Here is an 18,054-nt window from a genome sequence, read left to right as displayed (position 1 = left end):
TTTTGACACTGAAGGAGAGGGCCATGGTGGGTTTAGTGCTCAGGATGGGGAAGATGAAGATAGTGATTAATGACTTTTCTGAGAGACTACTGTGTAAAGAGCCACATTCGGCACTGTGAAAAAAAAAAACGTGTTTAACGTAATTCTAAAATTGGCAAAAATCCGTCTGTGTGACCTCTTTCCTTGCAAATAAGTTAGAACGTAGAGACCCGTGACTAATGCAGTAAAACAAAGCAGCCAATATGTACATTTTGCTTTTTATGGCTAAATTTAGCTATTGCCACTTCAGATCAGGTGCGCTTTGTAGTCTGGAAATTACGGTAATAATTTATAACAAACTGAGCCTACCTTTTCTACAAACGATAAGGTAGAGGCTGAAGCTACACTATGGGCAGATACCATATGATTTCATTTTATTTTAGAATGGGGGTGAGCTAAAAAGATATTCATTAATGAGAGACATGGAAATTCATTACTGCTGAGAGGCATTTAAATAGACCAGAGCGCGGCGGTAGGAACTTACAACGCATATTGTATTTTCAAGTGAAGTTTAAAGATTTGCTGAAACAGGACATCCAAATCGTTTATTGGAATGATATTATGATATGATATGATATGATAAACCCACAAATTAGTATGTTTGCACACATTATACCCATTTCATAGTCACAAATGAATATTTTGTGGCCACAAATGAGCATTTTGGCCATGCCATGTATCTACGTTGTGGAGTCAATTTCTTTCTCCGTGCTTCACACTTCCTTCAGTGTAGGCCTATCAGAATAAATTAAAATTTGCTGTGCAGTGGACATTTGAGAAGATTTAGCCACGGTATGATTTGCTGATATTGTATAAAGAAATGTCAAGTATAAGATTGCATGCAGAGAGATTTAGATATAGACTTTATCAGCAGTTTATCTTAAAATATGGTATATCTTGACACGAGAGAAGTATATGAGAACATTTTGCAAATGCTTATGACGGGCTTAAGGAGGAGTGCAGGCCAAATTAAACCTTCAGAAGATTGTCTCCTATCAGGTACAAATTCAAAAGGACAATATTTTGTGTGTGTGTGTATGTAGAATGAAGAGGATGATGAAGAATACAGTTGCTATATATGGCTCATTTTGTAAATACATGGATGGATTACAGAAAACTTAAAAGCACCCGATAATTTCTTATTTTAATTTGAAAGTGTGCATTATGATGGTCTAATGATAATGATTTGACAAACCTCCAATATGCGTTTGCCACAAAAAATAGGGGAAATGAGAAGAAAAATAAATTGTACATATTTAAAAAAAATAAAAAATAATAAATAAATAAAAAGAAGCAAAATAGATTAATCTGCAGGATGCCGAACCACAAGTATGCGGTGGTCCACTGTAGCTCTATTACAACTTCTCTATCTTGGTTAGACCTATAAGCCTTGTGTACATTCAAAATAACAAACTCAAGATATACTCACAATATACATTATTTTAATAAATTCCCTGGAGTCATGGTTGCAATACAGATGTTGCAACTAAGTAACTTAAATGTAACACACCTACCTTGCCAGCCATGAACTGCCCAAAGCCAGGAGGAAATGTTAGCGTAGAAACAAGCAGAGTTACCAGCGCTGGATACAGAAGACGTCTAAGAGAAAGATATTAGCCAGAGTCACTAATGAAGAAAAAAAAATCATTGAATGACACTGAAAAAAAACCTAAAACAATAAGACATTCTTAACACAAAGCCAAATGTACATTCCGTCAATGTTGGAGATTCACTTTACATGACACCAATTTTTTTTTTTTTTTTTTTTTCCCCACAAAGTACCACCTAGGAAAACTAAGCTCTCAAAGACGAAAGCATTTTATTTACAGGCCTTCAAAGACAATAATTGACAGTTTTGTATGACATGAGGAAATATTACTACCATACAGTATGACAGGACACAAAATAATTGTGTAACCATTATACAGGACATTTATGACCAGTCAATTGGATATGAATTTTATTTTATTTAAAAAATAAAAATAAAAAAACAACAGTGATTTTCAAGACAAAAATTTGAAGGTGGAACACTTGTCAAACAATGGCGTGAGTTTGGTTTGTTACTTCCCGCACTCTAGCTGTGCCTAAAATGCTTTCAGCCCCCATGGTTGCCCAATTATGAAAAAATAATGCAAAACAGAGGACTTTTAAAAGAGAGTGTCCTTGCTTTCAGATGTAGAACGTTTGACAAGATACAATGTGTGAAGCTCACTTTTTCATGAGGAATCTGTTGATGGCCTTTTGATTCCTGATGAACTGGACAATAAGTCGATTCAGGTACACAAACAAAGCTCCACCAAAACCACTGGCAATTCTGCAAAGAGAGACCGACACTCATGAGAGAAGATACGTGGGTGTTAGAGAGAGCCCTAATAGTGTATATCTCCTTGGTGAGGGAAAAAAATGACAGCAATGCATGCATTAAATACAGAGTGGGACCAGGTTGGAGAAGCATTTCTCACATTTTCAGCATTGTGCCCATTTAGCATTCTTCCGAATATTCTATATTTGTCTCAAGCAATTGAGGTGAAGTGACGTCCAATATCAGCATGTGTCACCTGCTGTAGATATTCATGAAATGAAAAAATCCTGGACAGAAAACAGTATCCGGCCCACTCATAAAGCCCCTTTGCACAGTAGCTGTCAAAGTCAGAACTGGCCACAACGGGCTGTGCAACAATCCCAGTAAACGGCACTGTGATCAACACAGAGATTGGTGACAATTTTGTCAGAGGGAGCAGGCCCAAGCTACGCCAACGTGGCGGCCATGTTGGCGGAGCAGTCCCCAGCTACGCCAACGTGGCGGCCATGTTGGCAGTGGAGATGTTACCATCAAAGATAATGCATGGCAGCCTTGTTGGCTGTGGCCACAATCGCATCAAAGACAGACAATGTTTAGCATTAGATTAGCATCTCTATAAAGGCACACAGCTTAAACAGTACTGATGGTATCTGTTATCTGTATGGTACATGCTCAGTACAGATCAATATCAACGTCATGATATTTTACATTTCACAATTTACTATAAATTCAGTGATTGGCTAGGGGGCAGTACAATGATGAGTGGTAGTTAGTTTTACCACTGCTGTTTGGGATGTTGTCAGTCTTGTGATTGACTGGTGATCTGTCCAGAGTGCACCCTGCATCTACATCGTACCTTGCTCAAGGATACTTCGACAGTCACACCTGAGATGGTCCCGGCAACCTCAGGGTTGCAAGACGACCACTCTACCAATGAGCCAAGCCAGCCCACAACCTTTGAATCTTTCTTTTTCCAGGTTTCAATGATTATACAATGTACAAAAAAAGAAGTAGGTGTTTGAATTGTATTTTGGATTTTCTCTCAGGGCCAAAATTACACATACCAAATTCAAATGTATCCGTACACCCTCACTAAAACTTGGTTACATGCTCCTAAGCACGTTTCACCAGATTCTTCTTGTAGCTATCAAAACTTCTGACATACTGTAATTCAGGCTTAATATATGGTCACAATTCTTGGCAGAAACTATAAAATCATCCATTTTCTAAAATGCTTACTATCCTTGTTAGGGCCCCAGGTGCACCGGAGCCAATCCAATCTGATTTTGGGCCAAAGGCGGGGTACATCCTGGCAGATTAGGAATACATTAAATTGATTAGTTTTGTTGCCTGCACCTAGCTTTTAAGAATAGCCCCCAAATGCACAGTGTTAAAGACCGTAAAACTCATGTAAATAAACTGCTGACGACAACTTGTGTTGAGCGGGTGTCAAAGCTCTGTAAAAGACCCAACATTAGATGTTGCTTGAGTTTGACATGTAGAAGAAGTTGCGATCCTTCTATACCTCCCTTAGTCTCCTTGCCGTAAACAAGTCTCAATCAGGGTCATGAAAATGCCTCCTGGGTAAAGGAGGATATAAAAGCTATCCCTCAGTGCACAAGCAACTGTTGCAGGATAAATTATCCATGTAAGATGACTCATACAGGTTTGCCTGTTCACAGAGCTCGAGGGAGAGAGAGAGGAGCTCTTGATTCCTGTTAGAACTTAAGTCTTCAGCCACGCTAAAAAGAAATAGCTAAATCCTGAACATAAAACTGTCAAAATAAATAAACTAAGCATGTTGTCATAGATCTTTTCATGTGTAAAATATATATATATTTTTTTATGTCTGTTGATATGAAATGGTAAAAATATGAGCCCTGACAACGGACTTATAAAAGTCAGTGGCCCTGACAAGCTGGACCATACGTATTTACTTCCGCAAACACAGCGTTGTGAGTGACGTTGTATCTTCTTTTGGCGCATGCGGGTCACTTTGGGGACACATTACATCCACACAGCAGACAGACTGAGGTTGCAATTAATAGGTAATATGAACGCTTACTCAAAAAAGATTTGACCCAAAATTCAGAATTGAGCATTAAGACCTGCAGTATGAATGTAGCCTTAGATAAATAATTTAAAAATTGTGTGTGAATGCTACAAGTTTGACGTTGAATTGAAAGGCTACAGAAATTGTTGTAATATAGAATGGGCCCGATAATGCTAATTTTTTGGTGGAGAATTAAATATCGGTGAGTGCTCTTCAGGATTCATAAAATGTCATGCTTTTGTATCATACCGCCACTGTTAAATATAAAACAGTCATCCTGTTGAGTACTTTTGTGGGGTTTTACATGTATAAAAATTAACTTTGGTTGTTGCTGTTTACAATTTCTAAAGTCCAAAGAACATGGAATTACAGAGTTTATATTTTTGGTTTAAAAATGCACTGTTTTGCAGTATTTTTGGATTGTTGCTTGATTTTTTTGTCGTCTGTATATTTTTTAATAATATTGTGATTTTACCAAAGATCGTGATAATTATAATTTTAGCATCATTTCATCTGCTACATTCTTCCACTTTTTTCCTCTATACTTTTTGTTTTCGACTCTGGATACCCTGTGAAATCATGCAACCTCTTACAGGTCATTTCTGGGACTATATGAGAACACCGGTTTGAGGAATGAGACTCTTGATTGTCCATGGATAGATTGTTAAGAAAATAAATTCACATGGCTATTTTTTATTGGTATGTGGATTTAAGAGTCCATTAAGATGTTAAAAATCGTTATGCATCTACTTAGCTTAAGACATTGCTTACTTTGTAAAAGCTAACCATCAAGTACTGACCATCAATATTGTGCTTCCAAATAAACCCTCCGACTCAAATCATGTATTTACTGAGCCAGCCAAACTCACCCGATGACAGCAAAAGCAGGCAGCTCCTGGAGGTCAAATGGGAAATCTATCCGGAAGCGAGTTTTAAAAAGGGCCGTAATGGTCTCTGGAAACAAGAAGAAAAAAAAAGTTTAAAAAAAAAAGTTTAAAAAAATAAAGAAAAAACTAAAACACTGTAAGCAACAATTAAAATGGAACAGCATTTTGCTTTGAAGGAAAGATATATTTCAATCAGATGCAGTTCAATATGCAGTGGTGGTTCCTAATTGAAGGTAAAGTGTGAGAAGTACACAAAAAGTTCAGCTAATTATATGCGACTTCAGAACCTGACACTTTCTCATCAGCAGAGGAAATAACAATGCCATGATTAAATTGGCTGGAGATTTGAACTTCCGAGTCACTCTTCCGCAAGACAATTGCATAGATGAGATTACTTGTGTATAACTATTCAATGCATCTCATTTACATAGCAATATTTTGTCTGAAAGGATCCTAGTTAAATGTAAAATAATAATAATAATAAATTCAGTTTTGGATGGCCTGCTTACAACATTTTACAATACAGTCCAAGGCGTTAAAATCAGTAGTTGAGTACGATTCCAGTTGCCAGCGTTCATTCAAATATATTTCAAGAAATCCACATCTGAAGTACTGTTTTGTGTGTATCACACATAAAACCTGAGAATTGATTTGACTTCAGCTCAGTGAGATCCTACAGGATTAATAAAAGTTATGTTTGATTTAAAATCTTAGAAACACTTTGTATTGCTAGATTGATGCGATGTAGGATAGCAGTACTCTGTCGGTTTAGCTGTTTACCCTTGAAACTAAATTGACCTTGAAGCAAAATTGTTCAAATAAATGATTAAAAGCCACAACTGACATTCTTGGGTAAATATAAATGTTTAACCACAAGAGACCTTTTACGTATAACTAAGGTTGTGCACGAATTGGTGGTGACTTGAATCATGTTGCGGATTGGCCGTTGTAAACGAACACTGATTAATATTTTTTTTATTCGAGTTGTGTCACTGCATATTGTCAAGAGTGAAACTTTTGAATAAGATCTCCTGTCTCCCTTTACATGGGGATTGCACATGCGCGGAAGAGACATACACGGTGTCAACCGGAAGTAGTCTGTGTGTGTGAGACACCGTCCAGTCAGTGGAAATAATTGGCTGCTTTGCCTCTCACGCGACAAATAAAAGGGACTTTGCAAGAGTGTACAATAGCGGACCTTAAAGACGAACTAGCTTAGCATTAGCGAGAACGAAGCTACAACAAGCTAGTTGGAACGTGGGTATCAAACCTAATCCGTGGTGGAAGTGTATGCTCTTGTCTCTGTATTATCTTTGACACACGGCATTGCTCAGGCTACTCGGTCATGTGACCGCACGCAAGTTTTAGTTTTCTGCTCGAGCTACACACAACGCAGATGGATTTTAAAATGCGACAAAAAGACATCCTTGTTTCTCCTGTCAGCCAGGGTACATGACGCGGTTTCTGGTGCTTAAAGTAAGTTCTTTAAGTTATTTCCGTGGGGTTGGTACACTGCGTCAAAGGCGTAGGCTTCGACAACTCAATATGTTGAATGAGAATATGTCTTATTAAATGTATGAAGATAAATTGCTATTAAAGTGTACTCCATTTACAATGTAATATTTTGATTAGGGATGTTCGATACCAACACTCAAATCTTGAGTACTCACTGACACCAAGTACTGATACCATTAGTACTTATATACATAAAATTTCCCCAAAAAACAATAACAAATATTTTCTAAAAAAAATTACATATCCCAACTATAGTAAATTTCCTTAAAAATTAATTAAATTAATAGCAATTATATTTTTTCAATTTGCTCATAAAAGTCATTTTGCATAGAGCACACAATAAAATGAATAAAAAATAAATACATCTATAAATAAAATGAAACAGATAATCCAGTGGCCAGAAGAAAAAGTCCCAATCAAAAGATGTGGTTGTACAACTTATTTTTAAGAATACAGTAGAGTGCAAAGAATTCAATTTAATACAATAGGGCTTCAAGTAATTCAGTAATATCTACCATGTTAAGAATTCCTCAAGCTGTTTAGTGTGTGATGTTTAATTATGTTGTTTTGAAATCCATGCTTTTAATTTGGAAGGCTGCTCTGTATTTCCATTTCTTGTTTCACTTTCTCTGTTCATTACAATGTAATGTAGTATGTATAAGAGCTATAATTAGCGTCTGCGAGGGCTGTAAACACACCGCAGCTTGACCACGTTAACAAGGCAATTAAGCGCACGGCAAACGTAAACGAGGCAATGAAACTCCACAAAGTTACTGGTAATAGTACTCGCCCATCCCTAATTTTGATCATATTCGATTTTTCATATTGACTATGAAGCGTTTTTCAGGATTAAAGTTTATTTGGGACTCGGTTGTCTATGTTAATGAGAATCTCGATGGCCTCGAGACCAGGCACTATTTATTACTGATAATTTAAACCAGAAGCAATACATTCATGTCTGTCTTACCTTCGTCTCTGTTCCAAACAGCAAGCACTCTGAAGATGAAGGCACTGAAGGTCGCAGCAAAGAAACCTCTCCAATAGTTTCTCACCGCAAAGAATGTGGACGTTACTTCAATACTAAACAACACACCTAAAAACGATACAGAAGATGCCTGTCAGTAACAGGTGATCAGTTTAGTAAGCTACATGATGACATTTGACACAGTACTGCATTTAAAGGTGAGGTCTTTAGTTTTCACTCAGAAATAAACACTTCATAAACACTGGATGTATACACATGAAATCCTTGTCAATCAACACCTCTGGGCTTTTGTTAATGTGTGGTGGTGATTTTGTCATCAAGCACCACCCCTTCAGCCTGTATTTTGCCATTTTGTTGCATTTTGTCATAAGAGGGAAGTTTGTGGGCAGAAAGTCAACGTTTACCCCTCCACCCCTCCAATCACAGAGTGGGGGGGGCGTGTCGCTAAAGGCAGGCGCAATGTTGACGAGAAGATTGGGGGTTGTGCCATGGGAGGAGTCTGTTTTGAATTGTTTGTTTACAAACACAAATGTTCAAAACTTAAGACCCCACTTTTAAAGCAACTGGACTTTGACAGAAATTACTGAAACAACTGTACATAATGGTCAATTGGCTCAGAGGCAACGCAAGGTGGCACTAATACAACAGTAAGCTCAATGCCAGGCAAGAAAGTAACTAAGTAAAGTAAAAGAAGCTGGGGTAGAGGTGTTTTTGTGTAGCAATTATCGAATTTAATCCATATATGGTTTTATTAGCAATCTACTGGCAGGCAACTCACCTCCTATTGGTGCTGCAAAACAGCAACCAACTCCCACTGCACAGGCTGCTGCCAGCATCTCGATGTTCCTTGACTCGTTCTGAATCACACACACCAAATGGTTATTTGTAAATTACAGTCAGTATTCGACCCCACAGGGTGGTTGTAGGTAATTACATAGAGCAGATTGGAAATACGACCCACAAGATTTCAAATTCTTCATGATGCTTTGAGATGACAAATGAGGAATTACGGTGCAGCACACAATACGGAAAATAACAAAACAATGTGAACTACAGTATGTAGGGAAAATGGCCATGGGGGCATGATGAAACAACCAGAGTAAATAATCGAATCCATCCATCCATCCATTTTCTGTACCGCTTGTCCTCACAAGGGTCGCGGGGGTTGCTGGAGCCTATCCCAGCTGGCTTCGGGCAGTAGGCGGGGTACACCCTGAACTGGTTGCCAGCCAATCGCAGGGCACACAGAGACGAACAACCATACTCACAATCACACCTATGGACAATTTGGAGTGTCCAATTCACCTGCCATGCATGTTTTTGGAATGTGGGAGGAAACCGGAGTACCCGGAGAAAACCCACGCAAGCACGGGGAGAACATGCAAACTCCACCCAGGAAGGCCGAAGCCCGGACTTGATCTCACAACCTTTGCACTGGGAGGCGGACGTGCTAACCAGCCAGCCACCGTGCCGCCTCAATCAATGGTAATCTAATGCCCCCTGTTAAATAGTTTAAAGAAGAAAAATGCGTGAAAAACAAATGTGTATTCTATATTGGGGAACAGTGCAGTAACAGCAACAGGCTTTTGGGTATTTTATTTGATCATATGTTTTTTATTTATAACAAAAAATTTGTGAAGCACTGCCTTAAACACAAGAGCCTAAAAGGGCTTCACAAGCATACAAAGATTGACAAAACTTAGCAACCCTGATTTAAACCGCTCACCCGGCTGGGCAAGGACAAACTCAGAATACCATTTAGAGAAAAAAAATTAAGAAACCTTGATATGGGACCACAGATCGCACTGTCATTTAGAAAACATAATGGTTTCTTGTACATATATGAAGTAGCCATGGTATGAATGTTATCATTTTTTAATTACTTGAACATACCTTAATTCCTGTGAAATTGACTTCCTTCAAGCAGCATGGCAGTGACAAAGGGACAGCCCATTTGCATAATTGTCTTAAAAAATTGTAGCTGTTGAGTTTTTGAAATGAAGGTGCAGAGAGACACCACATCCTGAAGGAGAACACCTTTCTTCTGACAACTAATGTTGCCCAAAGACAATTTTTGGATTTCATACTTCAACACATAATTTCCAGTGCAGTTTGTACAAATTAGCTTAGCTATTTTCTTCATTTAGTCCATTGACTGATACCAGCTCAAAGTGTGTCTTGCCCAAAGTCAACTGGGAGAGAAAATGGATGGATGGTTGCTAAAAGCCTTTCAAGAGAGCCTCCGTACAGTGTGTATAGTTTTGGTGCATTACTGCCACATTCTTTAGCATGCTAAAATGAAGGTGGCCACCAGAGTTAATGCATGTCATACTTTCCCTTCTTCCATTTTTTCGTCTTTTTTCCTCTATCCCCTTTAGACAGTTAAACACTTTTTGTGCATTAACTCTGGTGGAAAGAAGGTGGTAGTAATGCACAGAAAATCACAAGATTAGGAAATGGGGATTTTGGGTGCGAGTCCGAGCTCTAATTTTAATTTATGCAAGTCACGCCTATAAGTGGCAAGACAAGCCCAACTGAAAAATACGGAAAAACGGAACAAATATCTGTCATTACATAAAGATTGGACATTGAAACCCCTCTTCGATCTCCTAACAGCTCTCTCATCCATAGAATTTCCATAGTTTCTGCTTGCATCTCCTTTGAGGAGGCACTACTTCCCTCCCAGAGTTGCTTTTTGGAGGTACAGTATGAAACCATTACTTATAGATCTCCCTCTCAAATATGCACCACAGGTTCTCAAGAAGGTTGCGGTCAGGGGATGATGGTGGCCACACCACATAATATTCTCCCTTTATGGCCGCAACTTCAATGGAATTTTCTGCAGCATGGGCTGTGTGTTGCATTGCATAAGATTTATTTTGCTGTTGAGGGCACACTTCTTTTTTTTTTATCATGACAAGAACTGATCGGTTAAAAAAGCTACATATTTTCCAGCTCATTTTGATTACTCTAGTCAAACAGCTCACTCCCAAAAATTGTTGCTGACGTCGCAGCCTTGTTTGGAACATACATAATGGCCATCCATAAACCATTCAATACTCCATCCATCTTGACCAACCAAAGTAGCAGGTGAATCAGTGAGTCAATCACCAGTGGATAAAACTGGAACTGAATTGTATTTCTGAGCTCACTGCAAAAGTTTTTCCTTGTGAGATTGGTTCGGGCGGCAGAAATACAGCTTTATGCATGACTGCAAGCCTTTGCATTTGGATGACTCATGAGACACCAGTAGCTTAAAATACCTGCTTGCTCCTCCGCGCTGGCTTTTTAACAGCTGCTCTCACACAGACACAAACTTTCCTAATTTTTAATTGGCTTAACTCAACTGGGAAACGAATTATCAAATATGATTTGTATCAGTAATCTAAATAGACAGGGAAAAAGATATTTACAAGATCTTTCCAGGAAAAACTAAAACAATGTTTGTTAAACTTTAAACCCTATCCAGTATGCACCATCATTTGGAACAGGTGATTGTGATGCTATACAGCAGAGTTTGATATATTTAGTATCATCAAAGCAGGTTTTGAGTAGTGCATACTGTGTATATATATATATATATAAATTAAAAGAGACTCGCACACAAAACATAAACATAGTGAGACTGCTACCCTAAAAGCGTTCAGACAGCAAATGTCCTATATCTTATACAGTTTAAAAAAAGTTTTTGTTAATAGCAAGAATAACATTGAGAATAAATACCTCATAAATTCCACCAAATAAAGACATGAACTTGCTGAGGAGAGCTGCACACAAACTGGCAATGTGGACAAATGGACCCTGGGGAGGAAAAGGGCACAATTAAAAATAAAAAATAAAATCTAAAACACAAGAATAGACATTAGGAAGAGCCTGCACTGTATTCTGAATATAAAAGGCTTAAGATATTGATGTGAGCGTGTATACAGTGTTAATGTAGAGAGACTGTACTCTACTACAAAACTATTGGAACAATACGGCAAATTTAGCTGTTTTTGATTTAGATTAAACCCATTGGGTTTGACACAAAATTAATTAGAAAGGAGAGTTTAACCTTTAAGCTTTTGTTTCTTTTATCTACATGCATTTGCATGTTAGACACAAAACATAACACCTTTTGTTTGAACCCAATGTGAATGAAAACATCGCAACATGTACACCAAGGTGTTGCCCTATATTACACTGATTATTCAAGTAATAAATAGCACAGAATTTTTGATTTGCCAATCTAGATTCGATTTGTAATAGCTGGGGGTGTAACCCACATGAAATACAAGCTATTGTGATGCTAACAGAAGAATGAAATCTATCAACGCCATTGCACAAACTTTGACCAGAGCCAGAACAACCACTCGGCTGGGATGTAGGGGACCGTACGTTATGCTTCATATGATTGGCGGCTGCATTTTCTTCCAGGTCAAGTATTTTAATCGTTTTCATGCATTTAAAAACAAAAGTAACAACTTCTTTTGAGAATGTATCGAGTAAAAAGTACAGATACTAATGTTAAAATGAAAGTTTTAAAATGAATAAAACAAAACAAAATAAAAGTAAAAAAGTAGTCTAAATTTTTTTATATTCAGGTACGTACAAAGTACCATACTGGGAAAAAAAATACTCAAGTACAGTAACGAAGTATTTGTACTTCCAATCTCTGCTCTTTGAGCCTTCTAAGCTTTGTATAAGACCCAGATGTTAATACCTGCAAATAAAAATGATATCTCATTTTTGATAGGCTATCAAATTGAAAAGTTTTATTCTTTCAGTATACAGCAAAAATGCAAAGCTTGGCCTCACTGTTTCAATACTTATGGGGGACTGTATGTCATCAGGCAAGACTGTGTACAAGTGCTTGAAACACTTATTTTTCCATTGAAAAAAATTTCAGACTCCTCTTAGTCTACTCATTCATGAACTAATGCACGAGCTCAAAAGATACAAACAACATCTGCTTAACCACGTTGCATATAATACAAAGCATCCTTTTGCCTCCCACTGGTATTAGAAAGTGTCTCTCGTGAAAGCAGAGTTTCCCTTCTTGCTCTTGTTCTTTTCTGTGGACGAGTACCTGAGCATAAGTGCCTGTGGTGTGCCACTTCATTTGTAATTCATGCTGCAGGGATACTGGAAAGTAGGGTACATGTACAGGGGACAGCAGCAGTACACAAAGATTTCATAACCAATTTCAACAAAAGTTTGAAAAGTCAGAAGGTGCCAACAAAGTAGACTACACTACCACTTCACAAATCGAGCAGAGTCAGTGAATTCTGATAATCAGATAGTAGATTATTTTTCCAAGAACCTTCTGGCTAGAGTGCTTCCAGCGGGACAATAAGACACATCACGAGTTCTTCAATCAAACGAGTCAGACTAATGTGTGTGTGCCATTATAGTTCTGTCTGTATTGACTCCAACAACATTTACTACTACACCATTTCCACTGTGCCCTACAACAATTTATAACGACTGGACTCGACCAAACAGTTGTTATTGGGGGTTGCTAGTGTTACCTCCTTTCCCAGCGGCATTCCACTGCCCAAGGCACAGGTTAGGCCGATGACTTTAGCCACAAACGTTTTGAAGGTCAGGTATTCCTTCAGCACCACTCCTCGCAAGATGGTCTTCATCTCTGGAATACCCGAACCTGGAGGGAGCAGCGGAGGTGAAAAAAAAGAAAGAAAGGGAGAAACACATCCACCATGTACAGTCGACTGCATCATTAAAGTTACTGGAATATCACACGTTTTAACCTTTCAAGCACATATCAAGTATTTACAGTAATTTCTGGACTACAAGACACTACTTTTTTCACTTGCATTCAACCCTGCGGCTAATACGAAGGTGCGGCTTATCCATCAGATCACATTGGGGCGCACTATAAAGGAAGCCCAAGAGCATCAGGCAGAGCAAAACAAACCAAGTGAGCCCAAATACAGTAGGAGAGAGAACGAGAGTGAGACAATTTGCACCCTCATTATAGAAAATAAAGGAGCGGGAACCCGGTGCAGTAACATGTGTAGTATTCCGCAAATTTAGCTAGCACGGCTTATAGTCAGGTGTGTCTTGTAGTCCAGAAATTACTGTACATTGTCTATGGGCTACTTCTCAAATAGTTATCCTGTCAGACATAGCAATGATTTAGCTGCTAAATTCAGATTTAATCTAAATGTTTGATTCTAGTTGGGTCATAACTTTTATTTATTACATTATATATAATGGACAGACATATGGCTCAAATTTATTTTGTTTCATTGAGAATCAATGTTGAATTCAATGAAAGCAACTATCCGCCATGCACAGACAAGGATCCTAACTGTATCATGCCAGACTTATAGTATGTACACAGCCCTTAAATTTTTTGTTGTTGCTTTTTTTAACTGCCCCACCAATGTAAAGTTTACGCCAAAGCTACCCTAAATTAAAAGAATTGGCAATTAGCTAAATCTATTTATGTGTCTATAATGGTTAATTAGTTATCAAACAGTTCCAGTTCCCGTATGTAGAGTCTCAGTAACATAATTATTGCTATCATGAATCGATGGCTATGGTACTGTTTTACAAAAAAACTGTACATGGTATAAGGTTATTTATTGATAAACAAATTGTAATTGTTTAATTGCTCAGTATCTTTAGTTCTTCCTTTATTTAAAAGGTTTAGTGGTTAAATATAATGCTTAATTAATTTCTAAGAAAAGCCTCAACTTTGAATATAAAAAGAATTCAGTTTGAAATGCCTCATTCCCGAACAATTTCCCTTCCTTGTATAATGGTAGTTATAATATAGTATAGCAGAGATGGGAAGTAACAAAGTACAAATACTTTGTTATTGTACTCGAGTAGTTTTTTCAGTACTTTGTACTTGCCTGAATATTTATTTTTTAGACTACTTTTTACTTTTATCCGTAACATTTTAACATGAATATCTATACTTTTTACTTGATACATTTTCAAAACAAGGTCGTTACATTTGTTTTTAAATGCATGAAACGATTCAACTTAAGGCTGTCAGTTAAACGCGTTAATTAGAATCATTACGCTGCAAACTAGTGCATTAAAAAAATAACGCAATTGATCGTGAGTGGCAAGTCAATGAGAAAGCATTTGAAATTTGGCCCATTGAGGGATCCGTAGGCTGCAGTGGTACACCACTACGACCAGAGTGAACAATATATTTTCGTTTGAAATACTTTTTACTTGTACTCGTCAAGTACATTTCAGAGCCTGTACTTTTTTACTTTTACTTCAGTAATTAAACGAGTGAGTACTTTTATCAGAGTTGTTTTTTTACACAAGTAATACATAAACTTTTAGTCAAGTAGAGAATGTCAGTACTTTTCCCCATCACTGTAGTACAGGTGTCTTGCTAATGGTCGTTAATATAAAATTGCTAATGGGATCGCACTGCACTTAAAAGTGACAAAAAAATAACTAACACTGTTGCCAAAATAATACCGGAAACAAACAGGACTCCAAAGTCACATGAGCTCAGCCTGACTGCAGCGTTAGTGGCTAAGAACAAGTATACCTCAGTTATTTGGAACTATTTTGGATTTAAAAAAAAGAGGATGTACAGCAGAGCGTGGTTGTGTGCAGGACGTGTTTGTTGAGAATTTCTACAAAGCAAGGTAGCACAACTAACATGTTTTACCACCTGAAACAACACCACCATGTACTATATGAGGAGTGTTGTGAAATAAGAATGAACGTGGGGACTTCTCAATCATCCCAAGTCAAACCGGACAACTGAACCATACATCAGTTTAACAATCCATTTTATAAAGTCCAATTTTGAACTCAAGATCCGATCTCTATAGACGTCCTTTTCCCCCTGTGAATCATATTGAGGAGAATATCGCCCACGAGATGAGACGCATTAGCGGAGTGGGACTTGAAAGTGAAACAACTGGTTTGCGTGACCACGGATTACGCAAACCAGGCATTGGAGTTGAATGGCTGGACTCGGTTTCAGTGCTTTGGACACAGGCTACACCTGGTAATCGGTACGTTTTATGAGAACAAAATGGAATGGATGTGTGTGTTATTAAAAAAAAATATAAATAAACAGCACATTCCACATAAGCTTAATTTATTGTTGACTGTTAGTAAATAAGAATTGTTTTTAAATTTGCACTTTCGACATATTCTTTATTACTGAGCTGGTCAATGTTGATGACTGTTTACTATGGCTAAAACACAGCCCTTTGCATATAGGGGGCACCTATGTTATTTTTTGTTGACTTTGTTAATGTTATTGATTGCCAGTAATTTCTAAATAAAAATTTAACTCTGCACATCTTTTTGATTTATATTAAACTTTTTCTTAAAAAAATTAATAATAAGAGCTTAAACTCAATATCGCTATCGCATCGTTATTGAGATATCTGGCATAAATATCGAGATATGGAATTTTGCCCATAATCGCACAGCCCTAAAAGTAATAGCAAAAGATAAATGTTTAACTATATTCTAAACATGATTAACAGAAAATGGTGTTTACGTGTAGATTTGCTGATTGTTATATGTTATCATACCAACAGCTTGCGGAGCAAGAATCTGAGTGAAGCCGGCTGAGAAGGTGATGAGGACTACTGGGTATGTGACCCATGCCAGATACTGCAGGAAAACATTACTGTCCAGGCCACCATACATCCACTTCTGTGCTGTGGAACCACACACACAGATTTAACCAACATCAACTTCTAACACCATATTGTAAAACAAAACACATTTATGGTATTTATAAAGGTCATATAATATCCAAATGACAGCCCCATGGACTTGCGCACATACATTAAGAAAACATAATTTCACTGTTGCTCTTTACAGTGTCCATTCAACTCGTCTCACCTTGAAGGCAAATGGCAATGCAGTAGTCCACCACCCAGCTGACCAGCGCCATGAGGAGTCCCAGCAGGATAAGAAAGATCCAGTCCTCTCCGACCCGCGAGATCAGGAACTTCTGGCAGCGAACAGTGCAAACTAAAGGCAAGACAAGAAGACCCCATGCTCAGACTCAAAGATCACATAAGAAGTGTACATATCCCTTTTCAAATGCCAGGTTGTGCAGTATAAAACTAAGAAAATTAATTTAGGCTGTGTCCTTGCACAGCCGCCACATGCCCGTGGGATACTCGTCTGGTCCTTCCCTTCGAGACTACTTGGTGCCCGCGTTCGCCACATTTGTGACCTCTGCTCTAGAATATGTTAGGATGAATTCTACTGAGTGACATTGTAGTTATACATTGCTATTTAAAAGAACGAAACAATAATAATTATAAATTTTTCTCGTAGTCAATCAAGGACATTTATTTAAACTGTGTGTGTTCTTTTGCTTACTCTTTCATTACAAATGACAATCCAAAATGTATATCAGGTGAAAATTAGAAGTACATGAACTGTTGATCTCTTGCATCATGTTGAGCTTTTGAAACTCAAATGCATTTAATTTGCAGCAGAGTCATGGAATTGGCCTCACTGTTCCCATACTTTACAAGAGGTATGTGTATGCAAGGAAGTTGAAGCTTAATCATAACACATTGCAGCAACCAAGTGTTTGTTTACAAACAGAATAGCTAGTTTGACATATCAATGCAAACCAAGGTCAGTGGTGCGCTTTTGTCCTGGTAAAGCTTGGTTTGCTTGCTTGCTCAACAAGCTGCTGCACAGAACAAGTTGTGCCTGGATGGCTGCAAGTCACGAGCAGGTTAATAGGAACAGAATCTTAGTGGGGGTTGGCAGCTGCCATCTGGCACAGTGTGACCGTCAGCTTTATCAGACACAAATACTAGAGTTACTACATCCTGTATATTTTGTGAACAGGGCTGAACATTAAACACAATGTAGCCAATTAAATAAAAAGCAATCTTTTTTTTTTTTATGAAAACATTAGCTTAAGAGTATTTGGCCTTTTGCAATTATGATGTTCTTGTATATTTTTGCTGAACCAAGATTGAAGGTGTTATGGCTAATACCGTAAATGTCTAAAATTTAGCTGGAGATTGGAGGTCTAAATAAGTTTAAGGTTGAAGAAGAATGAAGTTTTGAAAGTGTTCTGTCATCCTTTCACAAAGCAGTGCAAATGAGTAGCAGAAGCTTTTCTTTTTTTTTCATGCGGAGAGCATTGAGAGAGATGTCACAGTTTATGCATAGTCATAAAGTATACCTTGACAGCACTTAAGAAGCAAAGCAATAGCTTTCAGTAAGCATTTTCTAAATGTGTTGCATTGTGCAGCTTCTGTTTATTCTATAGGAGCAAATCTTGAACCTGTCACTC

The 18,054-nt window shown here is 37.8% G+C and overlaps 1 protein-coding gene across 6 annotated transcripts in view; it reads right to left on the bottom strand.

Annotated features, from left to right (window-relative positions):
* The window catches only part of LOC147170457 (chloride channel protein 2-like), a 104,376-nt gene that overhangs the window by 44,479 nt on the left and 41,843 nt on the right, over positions 1-18,054 (bottom strand). For all 6 annotated transcript variants that reach the window (XM_086080597.1, XM_086080598.1, XM_086080601.1 and 3 more), the window contains 9 exons: positions 16,629-16,760; positions 16,313-16,441; positions 13,292-13,425; positions 11,505-11,582; positions 8,560-8,638; positions 7,764-7,889; positions 5,264-5,348; positions 2,252-2,353; positions 1,554-1,638 (listed from right to left, as the gene is read on the bottom strand). In XM_086080597.1, coding sequence (XP_085936723.1) covers positions 1,554-1,638; positions 2,252-2,353; positions 5,264-5,348; positions 7,764-7,889; positions 8,560-8,638; positions 11,505-11,582; positions 13,292-13,425; positions 16,313-16,441; positions 16,629-16,760 — 950 coding nt within the window. The remainder of the gene's footprint in view (positions 1-1,553; positions 1,639-2,251; positions 2,354-5,263; positions 5,349-7,763; positions 7,890-8,559; positions 8,639-11,504; positions 11,583-13,291; positions 13,426-16,312; positions 16,442-16,628; positions 16,761-18,054) is intronic.

The sequence above is a fragment of the Leptonotus elevatus genome, chromosome 7 (genome assembly GCF_054856555.1).
Source record: "Leptonotus elevatus isolate MCC_2025b chromosome 7, RoL_Lele_1.0, whole genome shotgun sequence".
Classification (NCBI taxonomy): domain Eukaryota; kingdom Metazoa; phylum Chordata; class Actinopteri; order Syngnathiformes; family Syngnathidae; genus Leptonotus; species Leptonotus elevatus.
This window is presented reverse-complemented; position numbering and strand designations above follow the sequence as displayed.